Source organism: Tamandua tetradactyla, chromosome 4 (assembly GCF_023851605.1).
Source record: "Tamandua tetradactyla isolate mTamTet1 chromosome 4, mTamTet1.pri, whole genome shotgun sequence".
Taxonomy (NCBI): domain Eukaryota; kingdom Metazoa; phylum Chordata; class Mammalia; order Pilosa; family Myrmecophagidae; genus Tamandua; species Tamandua tetradactyla.
The window spans coordinates 190948896-190971637 of record NC_135330.1 but is presented as its reverse complement, the minus strand read 5'-3'; the positions used below and the strand labels follow the sequence as shown (position 1 = coordinate 190971637).

Below are 22742 nucleotides of genomic sequence, written 5' to 3'. Positions count from 1 at the left end.
ACACATTTAAAGTCTTCCATGGCTTTTCCTGGCTGGACATGTCATTTTTGTTTATTGCGGAGTAATATTTCATTGCATGGATGTATATAGTTCGTTTATCCATTCACTTCATGAAGGGCATTTGGCTCCTTCCAAGACTGGGCAATTATGAATAAAACTGCTATAAATATTTGCAAATGCAAGTTATTATGCGGACATCAGTTTCAGCTCATTTCAGTAATTACCTAAGAATGCAATTGTTGGATCATATGATAAGTCTATTTTTAACTTCGCAAGAAACTACCACACTGTCTTCCACAGTTGCTATGTCATTTATATTTCAAGTATACAATTCAGTGCCATTATTTTCACAGTGCTGTGCTGACATCACCACCATCCATCACCCAAACTTTTTAATTACCCCAAACAGAAGCTCTTTACTCATTAAGCAATAATTTTCCACCCCACCTGGTAACCTGTATAATCTACTTTCTGTCTCTCTGAATTTACTTATTCTAAGTATTTCATATAAGTGAGATCATGTGGTTAAAAGGGAACATTTTAGGTTGTGTATATGTTACTAGAATAAAGACAATTATTAAAAATCCATGGAACTGATCAACACAAACAGTGAACACTTGGTTAAACCATGGACCATAGTTAACTGTACAAGTATAAAACATGCTGTCATACACTGTAACAAATGTACCACACCAATGCAAGGTGTTAACAACAGGGTGATATATGGGAATCTTGCATATTATGCATGATTGTTCTGCAAACCCATAACTTCTCTAATTAAAAAGAAGTACATTGTAATGCAAATAAGTATTTGATGTAATGATATGCACAACCTGCCACTTATTATTTCTAATGCTAATAGTTTGACTATTAAATAACAAAGTGCATAGTACAGACTTCACAACTGATAGTCGTGACCATGGTGTGCCGTGACACCACATATAAAATCTTCTGTATTTTGGAGACCTCAAAAAAAAGGAACCAAAGGTGGTGGCAACCCAAGTGTCCACTGACAGACAAAACGATAAACAAAATGTGGTATATCCACACAACGAAATGCTATCTGGCTGTATGAAGGACTGATCTTCTGGCATATGCCACAATATAGATGAGCCCTGAAGACTTTATACTAGGTGAGCTCAGCCAGACACCACAGAGGCCTTTTTGATTCCCCCAGTTTACATGTTTCAGTTCTATGGAATGATGACTTCATTTCCAGTCAAGTCTGAACCTGAGATCTGATGATTCACAATTCTCCAGACACCCTCCAAACAAAGAAAGGCAGCAAAGGACCACTTCCAATTGCTACTTCATAAGTGTAAAATGAATACACTGAACACACAAAACAGTGTAATAAATATTTGATTAGCCAGGACATCCTGCTAAATTAACAACTGCCTCCCTCTGTTAAACCAGCTGTGGTTTAGAAACTCTGCAGTGAGCTTTGTGAAATGTTGTTTTCTGGTAGTGTTAGCTAAGGCGAATTTTATAACCTCCATCCTGGTTTCATACTCAAATTTCAGGAAGCTCAGCACACCTCACCCATTGTACAAATAATACTGCAGCCATTTATTGGAAATGAATTTGGGGTCACTACTGGGATAAATACCAGGGATTCAGAAATTTTAAAAGAAGAAAGAAAAGAAGCAAGCGTTCTGAAACTGAGTGTATGACAGAGAAGGAGATGGGGCAGCAGGGCGACAGGTACGTGCAAACAAAATGACCTATGAGAGGCGGTGGTAGAGGAGGAGGAAAGAGAGTCAAGAAAGGGTTCTTAGACCATAGAGGATCTGACCTGCAGGGGATTGAACCTACAGGATCTGGCAGGATGATAAGGAATGCAGGGTGGGTGTCAGGAGGGAGGGGTGCAGAAGGAAGCATCCCATGAAAAGCGCACCCCTCATAAACTCCGAGGCACCAATGGGCATGGTGTGTTGGGGGGACCCTGCAGAACGGCTGGCCAGTGGCTGGAAAGGAGATGGAAGCAACCTCTCCTGAGCAATGGGTTCTTGGGGCCGATGGCGGCTGCTTCGTGGACTTTGACTTTTACCGGCACTCAGGAGAAGTGTGACCCAATCACTTTCGTGTTCTGGAAAGATCCAGCCAGGTGCTGAAAGAAGGGGTGTGTAGTAGACACGCTGTGTCCACCCAGGTCATGCTGTGAGCCCGTGGGCCACTGTTTGGCTGCTGTGACAGGGCACAGAGACAGGGCCACCCACTCGCTGGCATCAGTTAGTCAAATCCACGCCCACCACCCAGCAAGCGCTCATGCCCGTGGAAATCGGATGCGTGAGTCTCAGAGCACTCTGAACTCACACCAGTTATGGGAGACAGAGAGCACAGTTGGAGGAATAAGCCATTGAAAAGTCTGTCAGGGCAAAGCAATGGGCGATGGGATGAGTGATGCCAATAAAGTCACGCTCCTCCACCCTAAAGCGGAAGCGCCAACAGCCCTGGGAGTTCAGGGCTTCACAAAGCTTTCCAGGAGAGAAAGATCCAGAGTTGCTGCTCTCAGTTCTCTTACAATCACAGAAACCACCACCAGAAGCTCCCTGGAGGGTGGGGAGGAGGAATCCCTGAGGACCATCTTAGAAGCAGTGCGCTGTCTTCTTACATATGCCTACATCCGTTATTTTACATGAACACGTAAGTGTGACATCATACAGACTGCCCATGCTGCCTTCTCTATTTTTTCTTTTCAAATTTTACTTGACTTTCTCCTTCTGGCCATGTAGACTCCTGTTCCACCCTTCACCTCAGGGCTAACATCCAAGTTCGCCCCTGCCATGTTTCTACCCTGCTCATAGAATACTGCAGGACACGCAAAGGCCATCTGGGGTCAAGACTGGCTTTACAGAAAGGGGATATTATACACACTTTTCTTCCTCATTCTTTCTTGCTAAACAATACATCATGGAAATCCCTCCAAAGTCTCTTGGGCCCCAGCACTAAACGCAGCCCTTTTAATGCTCCCGTAACTCCCATACGGATGAACCAAATATTTCCAACCACGTACCCGCTGACAAGCATTCCCTTTGTTACTGCAAATCGTAACAAACATTTATAACAAGAGGTACAACACAGACACTTGATCTTTTATTTCTATGGGAAGGATTCCCAGGAGGAGTATTGCTGGGTAAAAGGACACATGCATTTTAAATTGTACTAGATACTGTCTGGTTGCTTTAAAAAAAAAAAGGTTTCAACCATTAACATTTCCACTTGTAAAGGGCAACAGTAACCTTTTCCCTGCGTCCCTATCAACAATAGTGTTATATCTGTCTCTTAATATTCCTCAGTCTGAAAAGTTATGGATATCAAATCTTTCTTTTAAAAAATATACATTTCCCTGACAACCAGTGAAGTTGAGATCCTTTTCGTATATGTGATGGCCAATTAGATTTGTGGTTCTGTGAGATATCTATTTAGGTTCTTTGCCCATTTTTCTATGCATGGTGTATCCCTTTCCTAAGAGTTCTTTCAGTATAGTAGATAGCAACTCTGTCATTAGGTTACAAAGTTTCAACCAAATGAACTTTGTCTATTGGACTTTCTTTAGGGTTTCTCTTACCATGCAAGAGCTTTTAGGCTTTACAGAGTCCAACTAGTTGATCAATAGATTAGACAGCAAAACCCAGGAGGTGGAAACTGGTCATGCAACCTGGAACTGGAAAACATAACGGAGGGAATTTGCGGGGGAGGGAAGGTGTTTTGGGGGGGATTGGTATTTTCTTTATTTCTTGAAGAAAGTAAGATCCTGAGTCTGAAACTTCAAATGACACTATGAAAATCTAGAAACAAGAGATGTCATGAAGGCAGCTTTTCTTTTTCTGAGGAAAAAATAGGCATGGGCTGCAGGACTATTTAAAACATCTCATTTACAGTATAAGCTCAAAGGTAGATGTAATTTTTATGCCTATGAGTATTCGTTCAATTTCTATCTCTTCCTCACCATTGGATATCTATTCTTTATATGTAAATAACATAAGGTAATCTGATAGCCTTATTCAAACATCATCATTTTCATTCATCAAAGATCATCCTATGTAGATGGGACATTTATTGTAGCATGACATAACTGATTTAAAATCTGTAAATGAATTAGCACTTCTATATTGAAACAAACCTGCTAGCCTATGTATAAAATAGCAAAATGCTTGCTGTTTATAAAAAGAAGGGAGGTACTAGGGTGTGGGTCAGGGGAAATTCTAACTTTATTTAAAAATGAAGTAGCAATTTTGTACCTGGTGACTTTATGGTGAATTCACCTCTGATAGTGACTGGAATTCAGTGTGTGAAAGGAATTAATGATGCTTCATTGCTGCTAAAAAATGCCAACATCCTCTGTGTCCTATGTTTTTTCTTAAATCTTAGTGTACAAGTGGAAATTTGGATACAAGACCAAACAGTAACAAATAAGAAAGGCTATCTTATCTGAAGCCTGTAAACTGGATATAAAGCTGTACTCTTAAAACAGTAGATAGATGAGTGCAGCTAACCATCTATATACGCAATCTATTAAAAGAACTTAATTTGGTTAAAATGTCTTTTGATTTGATTGCAGCGTTTTTCCCTAACTATACATTTTTTTTTTCCTCATTGGCCTGTTTCTATCTTGTACCTAGAAGAGGTACACACTTAAAATTTGACATTCAATACCCTCCCCTACTCCCCTTTCTTCATCTTTCCTTCCCTTTATGCTGCTTGTGGTATCTGATCTTAAGGAGAGGCTGAAGGCACACACATTACCTCCCAAAACTACTATTGATACCTCTGCAAAAACAAGCCAGCAGCAAGACAATGTAAAGTTTGTTCCCTCTCTACTACCTGCATGTTCAAAAATAAGCTTTTATTGATCTTAAACAGCTGTCAGATCAGTCATACATTGGGTTATTATATATATATATATATATAATTTTGTATATATATATACACAAAATGTTTCAGAAGTGAAACATCACTTCTTAATAGATTAAAAACTATTCAATGCTGTTGTCTAAAACAGACTAGAAAATGTATAACTGTAAAAATGAAACATGTGCATACTGATGTTTAAAATGCAAAATTAAGAAAAAAAGTTTTATAGAGTCAAGAACAGCTTCTGATTGTGTACACTTAGAGAAGTCTCTTTTCCTTGGAACGTACATGTAGTTTTCAGGAGGTGCTCGCAGGAATCATTTAGTTTTATTTTTCACATTTAAGTCTTTAACACATCTGGAATTTATTTCGTATGTAGTAAAAAGTAGGAGTCCAATGTTACTTTCTTCCAGATGGGGAGATGTGAGAGCACAATTAATTAATCCAAAATATTCCCACTAAATTGAAATACCACTTTTGACATTTATTAATTTCCAATTTATCCTGGGATCTGCTTCTAGATTCTCTGGATTATTTGCCATGCTCTATGCCAATGCCATATTGGTTTGATTAGGGTGGCTTTAAAGTATAGTCAGATATTTAGTAAAGCTAGTAAGTACCCTTATGATTGTTCTTTTTTGAATTTTCCTGGAGTATTTATTTTCAGGCATTTGTTAACTTCAGGTATACTTGGAGTATCTCAAGATCATTTTATCCAACTACTTTCTTTCCCCCTTAAAATTATCATCTGTTGGAATTCCATTTTTGGAATCATATGAATTTATATATTAATTTTCAAAGAATTGAATCTTTATGATATTGTCTTCCCATATAAGAAAATCATGAGCCTTTCCACTAGCACAAATCATTTTTTATTTCTTCATTAAGATTTCATGTGATTTTTTTCATATATGTACTGTAAAATTCCTCCCAAGTAATGTGTAATTTTAATTGCTATTTTGCTAGAAATTATTTTCCCCTTTTTATTTCTAGGTGTTCATTGTTAGAATAAAAAGAAGCTCTTGATTTTTATATATTTATCATGTATTTGGTCACCTAAAATTTTCTTGTAATTTTAATGTATCTTTACTGGTATCTTTGATATATTCTAGATATATAATCATATTTGTACATATCTGCAGGGCTATCTTTTACAAGCGTTATTTGTTTAAGTCCAGATATTTTATCTTTCTTCTAATATTTAAATACTTATTTAATATTCTTGGCAGTTGCTAAAAATTCCAAAGCAATGCTGAAGTATATAGTGATTGCAGACTTCCCTGACTAATTTATTTTAAATGAAATAGTTTTAGAATTTTACCATGTATTGTAAAATGCTACTGGTTTTGGGTAAATAGTCTGTATTATAGTTAACTGGCTTCTTTCTATTTCTGTATTATTTAGTGTTATTTCAGGAATGGCAGCTAAATTGCCTCAATTGTTTTTGTGGCATCTACTGATGGGATGGTGTTTTTCTTCACTATTTAGTTAAAACAGACATTTAAGAAGTCTTCTTGATTTTGAACCCCTTATGCTCCTGAAATAAATCCTTCCTGGTTGAGTATTTTATACTTTTGATAGTCTGTTGAACTCTGCTGATATTTTATTGAGGAGTTTTGCACGTATGCTCATAAGTGCAGTGGTCTATAGCATTCTCCTTTAATTCATGCTGGCTTGATGAAATTAAATAGGATTAATTTTCTGAAACAGCTGAAAGAATATTAGAGCTGGCTCTCCTTTAAAAACAGGATGAATAAAATTTAGCTGAACTCCATCTGATCCTGATAACTTTTATCACTAGTGGCTTTTTCATTTCACCCTAGACGCAAAAATAGATGTAGAAATGTGACCGTCGATATCATGGGAATCTAATGGGGCAGCATTCATTCATTATTTAGGAAGGCATAAGAGTTTTAAGTTGGTTTTAACTCTATTTAACCCGCTATAAGAATTAAATTAGGAAACAATGGTTGCCAATTTAGCTGGCTTGTGGAATCAAATAAGAAGGAGAAGTACAGACGCAGGAAAAGCAGGAGAGAAACACTGCTTAGAGAAGATGCAAGGAAGAAGCTAGCTCAGAAGACAGGGCCACTAGTCACTAGCAAATGTCTTTGATGCCACAACCTGCTTCCTTTCCTGGGCTCGGTAGAGGGATACAGGACTGGAGAAATACTGGCGAAACAGGACATTACTAAAAAAGAATGGCAAAATCTGAATATGGACTAATATGGGTTAGATGATAGTATTGTATTGATGTAGAATTTTCTGATTTTAATCATTATACTGTGATTACATAAGAGAATGGTCTTACGGACTATGCACTAAAGTATTATGCATTAAAACAGCATGCCGTCTGTAATTTACCCTCAAATGGTCAAGAAATGAACGTGCGTATACACGTGTGTGTGTGTGTGTGTGTGTGTGTGTGTGTGTATGGAGAGGGAAAGAATGTAAACTGAGGCAAAATGCTAATAACTGACAAATCTGGGTGACAGGGTACAGAGGAGTTTTTTCAGTATTCTTCTTGCAACTTTTTTCTAAGTTCACTTACGTCAAACGAAAGTTACTAAAATAATTTCTGAGCAATAAAACATTTCCTCGGGGACAAACTTCCTAGTTCTTCAAAGCCCTGGTGCTCGCGGCATGACTGAGTTAAGAGGCCGGCAGCCCACCTGGTGTCCACCTGGCAGACCTGCCCGTCCCTGCTGGAGAAGCCTCCGCTGCGCTGCCTGCCGGCGGCCCCTCCAACACGGCACTGCTGACCCCATCACCACATAGGGAATGTTTTACCTTTAAAATTCACTTCTCCAGCTACAGTGCCTGCTCCCTTTTCCCTTGCTAACTGAATTCGCCTTTCATCATTATTGCAATTTCTAGGTCCTCAATAATAGCCTATGCTTTCCCCTTTCAGGCTACCAACACCCGGTCATCTCCCTGTGCTTCTCCACCCAGAGAGCCCTTTGTCCTCTGCCCTTCCATCGAGGTCCACCATGACCTTCTAGGAGTAACCATATAAGCCGTGTTGAGCCCTCCTGTTCTGGGGTTGGGAGCATTATTGGAGAAGGTGCTATAAATCCCACCAACCCTTTCCCTTTGTGGCACACTTCCTCAGTTAACCACATACCCTATCCTGGGAACTGTCAACACTGTTTGCTTCCTGGCATTTCCCCCTTTGCTTATACCTATATAGAAGTCTACCCTTTCTGTAAGAGAAAAGAAAAACCTTCCCTTGACCCTGCTTTCTACTCAAGCTACATGTTATCCTCATGCTCTCTACTACACACCACTGAAATAATTACATTAATTAGCTAATTTCCTATCTCATTCATTCTTCAACTCGTGGGGTCAATTCCACAGGGAAACTTTTGGTGATTCTGCAGGCCAGAGGCATCCCCCACTACACAGTCAGCAAGGTCCCCGCATTCTCCCTTCAGAGCATTTATCGCAGTTTCTAATTACGTACTTGATTTTTCACTGACTTTCTCCCCTACCACATCATAAATTACATGAAGGCAGAAGAAGTGTCCGTTGCAGCCACCAGTGTATTTCTAGAAGATTAGAATAGTGCCTGGCACATGGGAGATGCTCAATCTTTTACATATATTCAATCAAATACTTGACTGCAACCATTCTCTTGAAAGGTACCAATAACTTCATCATTTCTAAATTATCTTCTCAGGGTTTGGCATTCTTGAATAGGAAATAATCCATGATGATGTCACTGACTATTTAGAAATGAAGGTATTAAAAACTACCTCACCACCCTCCCACCCTGGCTGCTTTCCTTTGCTTGTACTCACTTTTGGTTGGGAGCTGCCCTGTCCACCTCACCACCTGCGGTAGATGGAATCATGCACCGCAGTGTAAACACATTCTAAATCAGTGCCCCTATGGGTGTAAACGCATCCTAAGCAGGACCAGGTGAAGATGCTATTTTTAGCTGAGGTGTGGCCAGGTGAATGAGGTTGGGCTTTAATACAGATACTGGAGTCCTTCACAAACAGAAGAAATTCAGACCCAAAGAAAGCCACGGGTGGGGCCTGAAGCCGGAAATCATTGAACCAGGAAAATGTGATGCGAGGGAGGTATGCAAACCAAGAAATTCTAGGACCACTGGCCAGCCAAAAGAGGAAGGGGAGGGACCTGAGAGGAAATAGGTTTCCCAGCCTCTGAAACTTTGAGACAAAAAATTTCCGATATTTAAACCAACCCATTGTTCGGCATTTGTCATAGCAATTCTGGTAAACTTAGACACTATCTAAGTTAGAATTCTGTTTTCACCACCCTCCACTTCCTCAGTATCCAATAAATAAAGTCCTATTCACTGGAACTGGCCATAACCTCTGAATCAACCTTCCATCCATTTTCACTGCTATTACTCATAAGCTTCTCTGGCCTCAAATGTCCCCACCTAAATCACTACCTTTGCTTAACTGAACTCCCAGCTTATCATCATTATCCTTCACAGTACCAGCAGCTCTCAAAAGCACACATCTGATGACATAGCCCTACTGATTTAAACTCTTGATGGCTTTCCCAACTGTCTCTTAGATAAAGGTCACAAATTCCTTAGCAGGAAACTCAAGACCTTCAGATACAGATGCATATACATGCTGCCTTGCTGGCTTTCCTTCTTCTATATTCCCTCTAGAGCACCATTCCCCAACCAATGGAAGACCCCAGAAATCATACCCACGAACTTGCCACATCTCTGTGCCTTTGTCCATTCCTCTCCCCAGTTAGCATCACCTTCCTATGACCTCAGAACTTCTCAAAGCTCATTTCAGATAACACCTTGGAGAAGAATTCTGCAGTCTCTCTATTCAAAATTCATCCCTCTTTCACTTCATTGAAGCTCCCCACTCTGCTCTTATTTTTTCTGTTTTGTATGGTAATAACATTTCTCTGTAGATCAGGGGACACAAAGTGACCAAAACATATTCCCAGCCCTAGCTATCCAAGGTTGTTGCTTTAAACTTTAATGTGCATAACAATCACGAGAAGAGTTTGTTAAAAATATAAAATCTCTAGGATGCTCCCCCTCCCCACCCCAGTTACTGGCATGCAAGAAGTGGTCTGTGGACCATATTTTGACAAACATCGTTCTATAGCCCATCAAAACGTTTTATATATAGTGGGTGCTCAATAAAGCCTTCTTGAATTAATTTGAGTCGCCCAAGGCTGAACAGATCTAAGAACAAAATCTAGCCCTGATGCCCCAAGCATGCAAACAGGGCTAAAATCCATCGGCTGCATGACCAGGTGATGCTATACTAACCCTGTCTTTGGCTCTAAAGTACAATTACCTTGGTTGCGATGCCTATTTATAAAATCTATGTGTGGGCACGGCTCTGTGAGGTGTGCCCTATAGGACACTTTGTCCCTTTCCAGCACTAAATCATTATAGAATAATCAGTATATTGTCCCCTAAACTGTTTTAAGCAATTCAAAAAGCTTAAGTCCTGCAAAATTAGCCATCTGGGCTCCGCTCATTGTACACAAAGGGGAAACCCTTGAGCTACTCTCCAGGTGCTAAGAGGTAGAGTAGCTTTTTCAGCCCAGGTTCAGCCCTGCCTCAACACACCCCTCGCCTTTGTCTCTTAGGGCATCAGGTTTGCCAACCAACTCTCTACTGCTTTTTGTACAAGTGACACCGACACAGATTAAAGTCAAGATGCAAATTTAGCCTCAGTGGCATCTTAGTCTAACCTCTGACCCTCTTATCCTGTAAGCACCACAGGGGACAGGGCAACCTATTTTATTCAGCATTTCACGCTCAGCACTCCAGGACAATGACAACTCAAAACAACAAACAAAAAAACAAAAACAAGATTGAGTGAATGGATGACTCTTGAAAAGTCAGCCACAAATGTATATAAAGGCTGTAAATATTTATAGCACTACAATTTATATGATTGCATGTCTGGGAGCTTTACTCTACCCCTGTCTATGGTGACTGCTTTAGAAAGTAAACTCCTACAGGGCAGAGAAAGTCAGGGTTAGGTCCAAAGCAAGGGGATTGTGTCATCACAGGATGGGCCGCAGTGGGGGCCAAAACACTAAGCTACAGACCCTCGATTCCTCCTCCCTGGAAAACCAAAAGCCAGAAAGTCAAGCAGCTACCCAGTCATTTTAGCACACTCTTTATATTTATTTCTAGCATTTAAATTCATTACAGTCAAATAATAAGAAAAGAACCTAAAATCATGACAAATACCAGAGAGGCTTATTACCATTCACCACAGGAAGTGGAAATCGGAATTCATCATTTTAGCACTAACTGGAGAAGAAAACTACGGACAGGCACTCTTTTAAGAAGGACAAAAAGGACACTTGACCCCATGCTATACACTCGCATCTATGCTGGAGACTTCAGAAATAAAATTCTGAAATGGAATAAGTTTAGGTGTACTTTGGGGATTTTTACTTGAGTTCAAATCATGAAAACGGTGCCCAGGCATTCAGCAAGGAGGTAACAAGGGCATATTATCAAGATATATGGGTTAATAATTTCATGGGGTTATTCACGAATGATCTGCAATGATTGGAACCATGTGTCGGAGAGCCTGGGCTTCTACAGGATGTTGTCACAGCCACAAAGGCCCTAAAGACGTATGGTGCTGCCCGCCATGTGCACAGATGATTGACTCAGATACGCTTTCCAGACCCTCGCAGCGGAGGACCCTCACCCCCCTGCATGCCATCAAGGAGAGGCGGGGAATGCTTACCACATTGTACAAGCCGATGCACCAGCGTTCAAATAAAATCTGCCCAGAAAATCCATTAACAAAGGCGAACCAAAGCTGAAAGAGAAGAAAGTTCATGAGGTTTTATATCAATATTGACCTAAATGTTTTCACTCACTGTAGTAGTAGCAGGGAGCAGGGACCACCAGCTGGACGTAGCTGCTCAGGGGATAAAAAGTAGCCACAGGACCACAGCAGTCGTGCTTTTGTAAAATATAAATAAATTCCCACTATCACAAATATCGATCTTTTAAGGAAAATGGATATTTAAGGCATACATCAATATGGTTAAGCAAATAATTTATGAGGTAGCATGCACATGTTAATAGAAAAAAATTTATGACTAACATGTCTTGTGTTAACACTTTCTCCTGGCTTGGAAGAGTCATACTTTACACTCTTTTTTCCTATAAGGCTGATTTGATACATTAGATTTATCTTGGTAAGACTTTCAAATAGATGAAACTCTAGAAATAAAAGCTCCTGTTAGTCGTGGTAGCCTAAGTCCACACAATATTGACCCTTCTCAGTTGGATGTCAAGCACCCAGGTGAAGATCAAAAGGCAATAATAGAAAGAAACAGGCCTTATTTCTCTTTTAGAATAGCAACGGGTATACAAATAAATGAAATGTGGGGCTATTACCCATGCAGCTATGTCATCTATAATTCTAATTGATCAGGCAAGACCAACATAAAAAAAATAACCACAGAAAAAGCACCAGAAAGCAATCAGTGCTGCATGGTGAGGGTATAAAACTATTCTAGAAGAGGCAGCATTGCCCAGGGTATGAAGAGGTTAGGGCACAGGGGAGGTGAGGAGGGCAGGCTGAACCACCAGGAGGATGAGAAATTAATTAGAAGGTAAGGCCTGAGATATGTAGGTTTTAACCTAATCTCCCCAAGATGGTCTTATACATCTCCTATTCCATAATTCAAAGAACATTGGTAGCTATCTAGCAAGTCCTCAGCTATTTTGTATTTTAATTCTGTTAATTTGTTGTCTTGTCGAAGGTGGTAGAGTGGTGCCAGCTCTGCTACCCTCCGTCCCAACATCAACTGAAAAAGCAAAAATAACTGGACATAGAAAAGAAATCACCATTTTCAAGGAAACCATGAGATGGCTCTAACTAAAACCACAAATGACACAGATAGGTGACACTACGCAGGGTGAGATCAGGTCAAGGGAGAATGGGAGAATGCCCAGAGTACAGAAAATGTGCAGAATGAAACCAAGTAAAAAGATTTTCAAGAAACAGTCGAAAGGGCCCTGAAGGATGGAACCAGCGGTCCTTATTCGTAAGTGCATAATCTAGAAGTCAGGGAAACCCAGTGCTGAGGTTTCTGGACTGATTTAACACGGTAGGCCAGTTGGGGTTGGAGGGCATTCTGTGCACACATGCCATTTTTGTTTATTTTTGCAAGAAGCAAGTGGGATAGACAGGATAGAGAAGGGAGAGTAATTTGCAATCAACTTGGCAGATGGCGATCAAGGAGAATTGAAAAGAAATAAGTGCAAGATTATCTAACAGAAAAGGCCTATGTGTAGAGATTCACGGTGAGGCATACAGGCTTTCCACTCCCCCAAGGGGCAGAAGCAATGTGGAGAGGAGCGCCTGTTACCGAAAAGTGATGGGTGATCCATGGAGAAGACAGAAAATTTGAGAGAAAGTGTTCTGAGGAAACATTGACCCCTCCCCTCCCCAGCTAACCACCACCCACTCTCCCACATACAATTCTTCCACAAGTACCTGTGTCAAAAGAAGAAAAAAAACAGTCAGGAAAGAAATAGTGTGGAGCTTAGACACTAACATAATAAAAAATATTAAAGAAGAAACCCCCAGAAATGTAACAAAATACACATGAAATAATATCTATAGAAGAGCCAGGCCACAGCAGAAGAAAAATGCGAACGCTCCTGACAATATTAAAGAAAGCATGACTTTTCATTAAAACAGGAGATAAAATAAAAGGTGTAAGATACCAAAAAAGAAGGGACTGATTAGAAAAAGGTCGATATATATTAAAGACATATAAAGAGAAATAAGAAGCAGAACAGACACTGTTAAAAGCACAGTGAGAGCGAGATGAGACAGGCTTGAGAAAACAAATGCTAAGCACAGGACAAAAGGTTAATCTTGATTTTAAAAGAACTTGTTAGATATAGAAAGTTTTCAATGAATAACCAAAAAAATGTTTAAAAAGTATATTTGGGGAAAAAAAGAGCAAGTAGAATAGAAAAAAAGATACAAAGATACAGTAGAAGAAAAACTTGTCACATATTCTAAAAACCTTTAGTCAGCAAAAAGAGGGGACACTCACTGTCCCCCAGGAAACAAAAACAACAGAAAACAAGTACAGAAAGGTCAACAACCATATACATCTTGTTATATGAACTCATGAGTTTGAAAATTCAAAAAGAACAATTCTCTAGTATATTCAAGCAGAATAAACAAGTAACTTACAAGGGGGAAAAAAAGCAAGTTGGCTTCATAACTCTCTCCAGCAATGAATATTTACATGTCCTAAGGGAAATAAAGTATGACAAGAATTTGGCAAAAAGATAGAAACCAAGGAAACATCAAGAGCCCAAACACAACATGAAATGTAATGACAGGATTAATATCAAATGTCTCTTATTAATAATAGCACAAATAAAAACATGCTCAGAGGGATAAAAAAATGAAATCCAAAATAAATGCTATATATAAGAGAAAGGCAAAACAAGGATGAAAAAATCACACTATCCAAATAAGGTCAAATCCAAAACCTTGATTTACAAAGACATATATGAATTGTAACTCGAATCAAATTCTGAAATCTGTTTTACAAAGTAATCATTGCAATGTGCTTTGAAATTTATTGCTTTTTTGTATATGTGTTATTTTACACAAAAAAAGAAAAAAAAGTTGATTGTGATGATAAATGAACAGCTATATAATGAAAAAAAGAGTTAAAAAAAAAAAGCCCCATATGACCGCGTCTTTCCAACTTTTCTGACAAATGGGCCTTTTGGCCATCAATCTCCAGCTTAGTGGCTGTCAATGGGTTCCCTGCACATACCAACTAGGGATCCAGCATTATTATTTTGCACCCAAATATCCAGACCATTATTTAAACAGAATTTGCCGAATAAGCCATCTTTATCCCACTTGTTTGAAATGCCCTTTATCACATAATAAATTACCATAGGATTTTGAAAAAATTATATGATATATAATTTGGCATTACAATATTAGGTAATCTATACTCAGAGTAGTTACAGATGAGTTGAACATTCAAACATAAAAAATGAAACTCTGAGATCATTAGAAAAAAGCATGAACAAAAAGGTGTTTGTATGGGAAAATGAGCATATTAAACTCAGAATCTATACAGAAACAGTGATAAATTTGAAATACCAAAATTAATTTCTATACAGCAAGATATCAATAAAGTGGAAAGAAAATTGATAAACAAAAAGTACATTTGTAACATCTATGAAAACAAAGGCCTAATTCCATTAATGCAGAAAAGATTCTTAGAAATCAGAAAGAAAAAGTCCCACAAGGGCTGGGAAAATGGGCAAAAAGTATATGAAGTCTGATCACAGGGGAAAACGACATAAATATAGGAAATATAAAGATATCACTTTTTATTAAACACACACCCACATACACACAGGCATACCATTCTTTACTTATCAGATGGGCAAATATTAACAGTTTGATAACCTGGGGAAAGAGTCTCCTACCCTGTGTGTAATGTAGCCTTGTCTACAGAAACATTAAATGTACCCTTCATTTGACACAGTGATTGTAGTTTTAGGGGCAATCTCTAAGTAATATTTTATAGCCTACAGTCACACAGTATTCAATGTGAAAATATGAGGACATTTCCCGTGACATTTTTGAAAAGACAACCTGCACTTGCTGGTGGCTAGTTAGTTAGATGAATTGAAGTTCATCATACAATAGTTTGCAGGCAGTAAAAAGAGGAATGTATATCTGTAGGCACTGTAACATGAAAATCTCACAGGTAAATTATTAAAATGAAAAATATCAAGATGCATGTTAAAATAGTCAGGATTGTGTACAATAGATGTACAGCATCATCAATTCCTGGAAGACACACAAAAAATTTTGAATATTCATTACCTCTAGGTAGCAACAGTGTTTTCCAGGGCAGAGACTCACTTCTACCTCTTGCACGGTTTTTAACTTTATTAGAATGTCTGTGCTTCATTTATATAATCGATTCAAGCAGTGAATCTCAACTGGGTTGAATTCCCACCCACCCCCAGGAGACATCTGACAGTGTCTGGGAACGTTTTTGATTGTCACGACCTGGTGGAGAGGTGCTACTGGCATCTGGTGGGGAGAAGTCAAAGATTCTGCTCAACAGCCTACAATGCACAGGGCAGCCCCTAAAAAAAAAATAGTAATAATTATCTGCTCCAAAATGTCAAAAGTGTCACTGCTGAGAAATTCTGGATTAAAGAAATCCATTTATTTAGGTCAACCTGAGACAAATTAGAAATCTTGTTGTAACAGATGTTTGTTATAAGAAAAATAAGACGTGACTGGTGGCATGCAGCTGTGATTTCTCTAAGCTTGTATGGGGGTGTGAGTTTAGAAAGCGTTATTCCATTTTGGATAACTGCCCTCTAACCTGACGTCAGATGTAGAACCACAGTCCCTATTATTTAGGGGTTATGGTAGCTTTGGATATAAATCCAGTAATTTCCTAAATTTAGCTCTCTAAAATATGAAGGTATCTTTATACATTATTAATTAGAAATAATTTTAAAGACCGAGAATGAATTTTGTATAGCCAAGACATCCAAGTTGTTGACAATACACAATAAAAGGATGAAAATCTTAGGAACTTAAGCATCTCTTTCCCACCATTGACTTTTGTTCCAAGCCACCCTGAACCAACTAAAAAAATTTTTACTCTTCACTTTAGGTTAACATCGCCGATTAGCAGAAAGTTGGGGTACTTTCTCTAAACAGTTGGGGTTCTGATTTTGTCCAGGTTTGCATTGACCCAGTCACATCCTTCTTCAAAGAATTTTTATATGTTTATACTAATTTTTATCAGTTGCAGGTGCTGCAGTTTTTAAAGGTATACACAAGATCATTCTCAATATTTCCAATTCCATTTCATTCTTCATTAAAATAATCTATCATTAGGCAATCAGACCTGTTTATTTCACTGGAACTATTTATTTGGTAGAGAAACAAATTAAAACCTAAAGAAACAAAACAAAACAAAAATCTACCTTATAACTTCAAATTCCGTGCACTGGTTTTCTCAAACACTGTAAACATCCAAACTTGATTTCATTTTGGCAAGATGTCCATAGGTGAAACGGAAAAAGTATGGGAACACACTGTATTTTAAAATATTTATGCAAACATGTTTGGTTTATATTTTATTTATTCATGAGACAGGTACATGATGGTTTTCTGACACAGTATAAAATCAGTCTTTCACACCAGTTATTCATATACAGATGTTACTTCGTATACAAAAAGAAGGCACCATCCAATTCCTCAACATAAATACCAGTTTTTGGTGGACCAGATGTTTCAAGCTGCAAACACCAAACATACGACCCTCCACTGAAATAGATGGCCAGGCCCCCAGCTGATGTGCAGTTACTTAGACTGTGGCTTGCTTAGAGCCACTCAATTTTACTTCTTTGGATTAATGGGAAAAACGATTTCTCTGCTTTTACTTTCTTGTTAACTAGGAATGTTATTAAATGAATACGGTTGAAGCTGGATGGGCCCACTCCTAGCTGAACTGACTCAGACTTGGTGAGCTGGTGGGAAAACCTGCCAAGCACTGCTGCGTGCCAAGCTCCTGGGGTTCTGGATCTTCAAATGTAGTGCTGTTACGAGCAAGCTGACACAACTTAGTAAATGGCTTTTCCTTCTTGGAAAAAGGTCTCCCTCTGCTTTAACGGCTGCCTGCCTGCCAAAAATGCAGTAACCGCCTTGGCTGATCACACAGCCTCCTGTCCGGAGGTCTCCCCAGCCAGGGGACAGCCTCGGTGCCTCGAACCTGCAGCCACTCTCAGTGTCCCAGCCGCCAACAGTTGACCGCTTAATTCAGGAAAGGGGTGGACTCTTCCTCTGTCTACGCTGTCCTTCCAAGATCCATAGTAGCAGACTGAAGAGGGGAGGTGTCCTACTGAGAATAGTGAAATTTGCCATATGGTTTCTTACCGAAGTGGCAAAACAATCACTATCTACTAATTTATACACCAACTCTGAGCTGATTAACTGGCATTAAAGGTTTCTTGTCGAAAAATCAAAGTACTGCGATCTTGCTGGAATTTGATCTGGCAATACATATTAAAATGCTTAAAAATCCACATACTTGGTCTAGGAATCCTATTTCTGGAATTCTAGTTCTCATAAATAAGTATGTGTCTCTTGCTCTGCAGCACTGTTGGGAATTGAGGACTAAACAAAACATAAAGCATGGGGGGGGAAACCCACAATCCTAAAGGTCCTTTATGAAGGGCAAGTTAGCAATTCTATGCAATATTTAGCACCTGTTTTTTGACCTGTTAAATCTATAAGTATGGAAATGTCCAAGGTGCAGTATTAGATTGAAAAAAAAAAAGAGGCTAAAAAATAAATGAATGGGAAATCAAGGGGGAAAAATCAGAGTAAGAAAGTAGTCAGAAATAGAGGTAGTGTCAGCAGTAATAGTTGCAAAATATTCTAGGGACCTCCCCTCAACTATCTTGTCCAATAAATTAAGGTGTTGAGCAGCCAGAATAAATGGAGACTACAGAAGATATTATAATAAATGGGCAGGGCCTCAACTGTAAAATCTGGGCAGAGTTCTCACCTGCTGAATCAGCCCTGGGCAGATACAGTGGGGCTGCAAATCCCATATTTCCAATAAAACTCCTACGGACTTTTCAAGGCAAAGAAACAAACAAAAAGCAAATTGCAGAGTAATGCCAGTAGTACCCATGTTTTGCAAAACTGCAAACAAAATGTTGTTGTTTTTTTTTTTTGTATGAACCCAAGGAAAGGTATGGAAGACTAACCAAACTGTTCATATCGAATGCCTCCACAGAAATGGTGGCAGATGTGGGGAAATATTTTTCTTTGTGTATCTCTATTAATACAACAAGCATTACTTCAACTTTAAAGAATTATGTAGAAGAAATCAACTTGTTTTCTCTATCACTGTGCCAGGCTACTTTCTCTTTTAGCTTGTTGCATTCTATAATTTCGTTGCTGCATTGTTAACCAATCTATCCCACCATTCATAAAATGCATGAGGCCAGAGATTATATATTCCATTCAGTGTTGAACACCTGGTATCTAGCACAGTGCTTGGCACACAGTAGGTGCCCAATAGATGAATATGTGCTTGATAGTGATATTTAATATTAAGGAAGAATAGCTGCACAAAAATGAGCATAGGGCACATACAGAATCAGCTAAACAAGTTTCATCCCAGCACAATCACTGAAACGCTGTCTGAGCATGGCCAATCTCCCTAATTTTCCAGAGCTGCATGGATTTTATGAGCTAAGGGGAAGGAAATCACCAACTCTGCAGAATTATCATTTTTCTTGATGACGATATAAGTTGACATGCATTGAATGCTTACTCTGTGCCAAGAACCTTGCAACACTCCACACAGATTATTCTATTAAACCTTGTGGCAATTCTAATAGGTGTTATCGCTCTTTCACAGATGAGAAAATCACAGCACAGAGATGATTAAAGATATTCTAGACCAAATTTCATGCTCCATAGACAGTTGCTGCTAACCAAAGTTTCTACATAACAAGTGATTTTAAAAGCATTTAAGGTAATTCAGAATCAAATCAATCTTTATGGTTATCTACTTAATATACTGTTGCTATTTTAAGAATGTAAGATGAACAAAAGGTTTACAACTGTAAACATAAAGATATTATTAAGAAAAATGATCCAAATCTTCCACCCCCAATGCCATGTTAAGGAAGCGAAGGAATCTTCTTTAGATTAGGGTATCAACTGCTTTGAAAAGGAGACCACAAAAATCATCCCCATTTTATAAAACAAATTGCAATAACTCTGGTTTGAAATATTTTCCAGAAGTATTTTGAGTTACAGTATTGTAATCTTTTGCTAATATAGTTGAGACTGACCCAGTAAACAAACAGAAAGAAACTTCCACTTTGATAGCTCCAAATTCCTTGAATAAAAAAAGCAACCCAAAATAATACTAATGGGACAATCTAGGTAATTTTTAAAAGGATTATACTTTGAATTTTGAAATTATGAAATAAAAATCATTGCATGCAGATGCATGCGGCATATGATGTGCACAATACAATTCTCACTATAGTTTAACATTTTCTTTCAAGTGATACAGAAAGTTGAATCATATAGCTTAAAAGTCACAAAAGTTAGTAAAGGGTAGTCTTTACTTTTTCTGTTTTTTGGGTGCATGGTTCGGGAATTGAACCTGGGCCTCCCGCAGGGAAGGTGAGCATTCTACCACTGAACCACCGTGCACCCCAAGTCTTCACATTTTTAAAGCTTTCTTAATTACTAATAGCATCAAAATGTCTGTTTCTGTAAAATTACATACTTATACCATGGAACATCAGGTAAATACAAGATTGTGTTTCTACCCCTTTGCCTCCCCTTCCATAAAAAAACCATAATACTGACCAGATGGGGCATGCACAATTAAACCAATCTTTAATATGGAATTCTTGGCACAATAGAATGCAACAGTTCCAAACTGTGTCAAGGACTATGTAAATTGTTTTACAGTTCAAGGCTTAGACTCTTCAGCCCAAATCCCATGCAAGGGGACCGAACAGCTCTTGAGACCAGTAATGAAATAATGAGCCTTTCATCTGGAGGTCACGCGCTGGGAACTGCTATCGTTCATTAATGACACAGCTGTTTCCAACCTCCTGGTATAGGAACAGTGGCGGTGGATTTATTATCGAAGGAGTAGCAGAAATATGTATAAGATCATTTCATTTATGGATGGGACCTATGGCAAATATATGAAAACACGGGTTTTATAAGCAATAAAGTAATGCTCTTAACTCACTGACAGTCAGATTTAGTGCCCGGCCCCACAGGCAAGGCGCGAGGGTTACAGGACAGAATTTGACACCAGCCCTCTGCCCGCCTCAGCCGCTGAGTGCCTGGAGCCTGGGCAAAGCTTAACATTTCTTTATGTCTTATTTTCTTGCTCTGGAATGCAGGGAAAAGGACTGGCTCCTCTCTCAGAGGAGGATTATAATAAATAGTCATGTGTTTCTTTCAAAAAGCAACTAGTCAATAAATTATTTACTTAGATACTGCTTCAAATTATGCTCTGTGACAGACGTGAATGGGATGCCATCCCTGCCTGAGAGAAATGTCTTGTTGGTGACAGGCCTGGGCTGTATGAGAAGTATGAAGGTGTTCTCTGGGAACATAGGAGGAGAAGCTGGTCCTTTCTAGAAGGGTCAGCATAGCTGTCCCAAAGATGGTGGGCATGTGGGCTGGTGCAGAAGCATTACATTCCATTCATGAAAGGGGTCGGGGGAGAAGGGGCTCTGGAGGTAGAGGCATGAAGGGGTATGCACTGCCAGCAGGCTTGAGATGTCTGGAAGAAGCAAAATGAATGAAAGAGGGCTGGGGTCAGACTAGGTAAGTGGTGTTTATGTGTGTGACTGGATGTTCACATAGTCCCTAAGAGAATTTGAAAGATGATGTATCTACCAATGCATCTAGAAAGTTGAAAACTATAGCAATATATATTAATATCTTTTATATTAATTTTATTAATATATTATATCATATTAATTAATATCTGTTTTTATATTAATATCTTTTTTTAATCATAAGGTTAACTAGTTGCAAAGGATATATTTTCTGTCATACTGTAATTATTGACATATAAAAACAAAACAAACATTCCAGAAACCTACAACCTCCAGATGGGTTCCTGGACCAGGTAAGTCCTGAAATGCATAGGGCTCAGCCTCTCCAGAACATCAGCTAGTTCCAGCCCCCAATCCCATATTATCAACAGCCCCTTTCAACATGAAAAAGTTAGAATGGGCATAGCCCAAATACCCCTAAAGAGTGGGAGAAAGATCAAAGTTAAGGGTTTAACAAGTGTGTATGAGTGCTGAATCATTATACTAATATTTCTTTTAGTTTCCAGTATCTGAGAATAGCTAGAAGTAAAAATCTACAATTGAGGAACTGTAATCCATACCAAACTCTGAAATCTGTTCTACAACCAATTGTTGTAATGTGCCTTGAAATTTATTGCTTTTTTATATATATGTTATTTTTCACACACAAAAAAAGAAAACAAAGTCAATTGTGATGATAAATACAGGGAAAATAAAATTAAAAAAATGAAAAAAGGGTGCATGGGTGGTTCAGTGGTAGAATGCTCACCTTACATGCAGGAGACCCGGGTTCAATTCCCAGACCATGAACTTAAAAAAAATAAAAATTAAAAAAATAAAAGATAAAAAATTTTAAAATGTAGCCAATAATTCCAAATACCATGACTAGACAGTCTTCACAATCTACTTAAAAAAAATACATGAACAAACATCATTTTTTTCTATATTGAATTCTCACTTATACTCTATACCCACCTAGCCCCCCAATACTTTTTTAACAGGATTTTCATATCATTCCCTTTCTCTCTGAACTTGTTTTTCCATTCCACTTGATCCACATATAATTTTATCCTAATTTAATGTATTTTTGCTACAACTCTTAACCACCCTATTACATTTCACAAAAATAATGAATGGAAATTGAAATCTATTTTCTTTTTATTTTCTGTGATCCTATGGCTCTAAGTGTTAAAAAGTTCTTCTGGATTGAGTTTTTATTACCATTATTAGCAGTACCTAATTGATAAAAAATATGCATTTTGATAATGATTAAAGAATAAGTAAAAATATTGTGAGAACCATATCCCGTAGTGAAACAGAACTGGGTCTTCCTTCTACCCATTAATTAGTTCAGGTAACTGTGGGAGAATATAACCTATTGCTAGATTGAGAGAGGTTGGATGGGCTAAATTGCATACCCCTAAATACACAGGTTCTTTCAACTCCTTTCCTTGGGGGTGAATCATTGTAAGTGGAACTTCTTGAA

At 38.5% G+C, this 22742-nt stretch overlaps 1 protein-coding gene across 11 annotated transcripts in view; it reads right to left on the bottom strand.

Annotated features, from left to right (window-relative positions):
• The window catches only part of ATP8A2 (ATPase phospholipid transporting 8A2), a 656957-nt gene that overhangs the window by 163605 nt on the left and 470610 nt on the right, over nt 1-22742 (bottom strand). For all 11 annotated transcript variants that reach the window (XM_077158861.1, XM_077158866.1, XM_077158869.1 and 8 more), the window contains one exon: nt 11586-11660. In XM_077158861.1, the coding sequence (XP_077014976.1) occupies nt 11586-11660 (75 nt within the window). The remainder of the gene's footprint in view (nt 1-11585; nt 11661-22742) is intronic.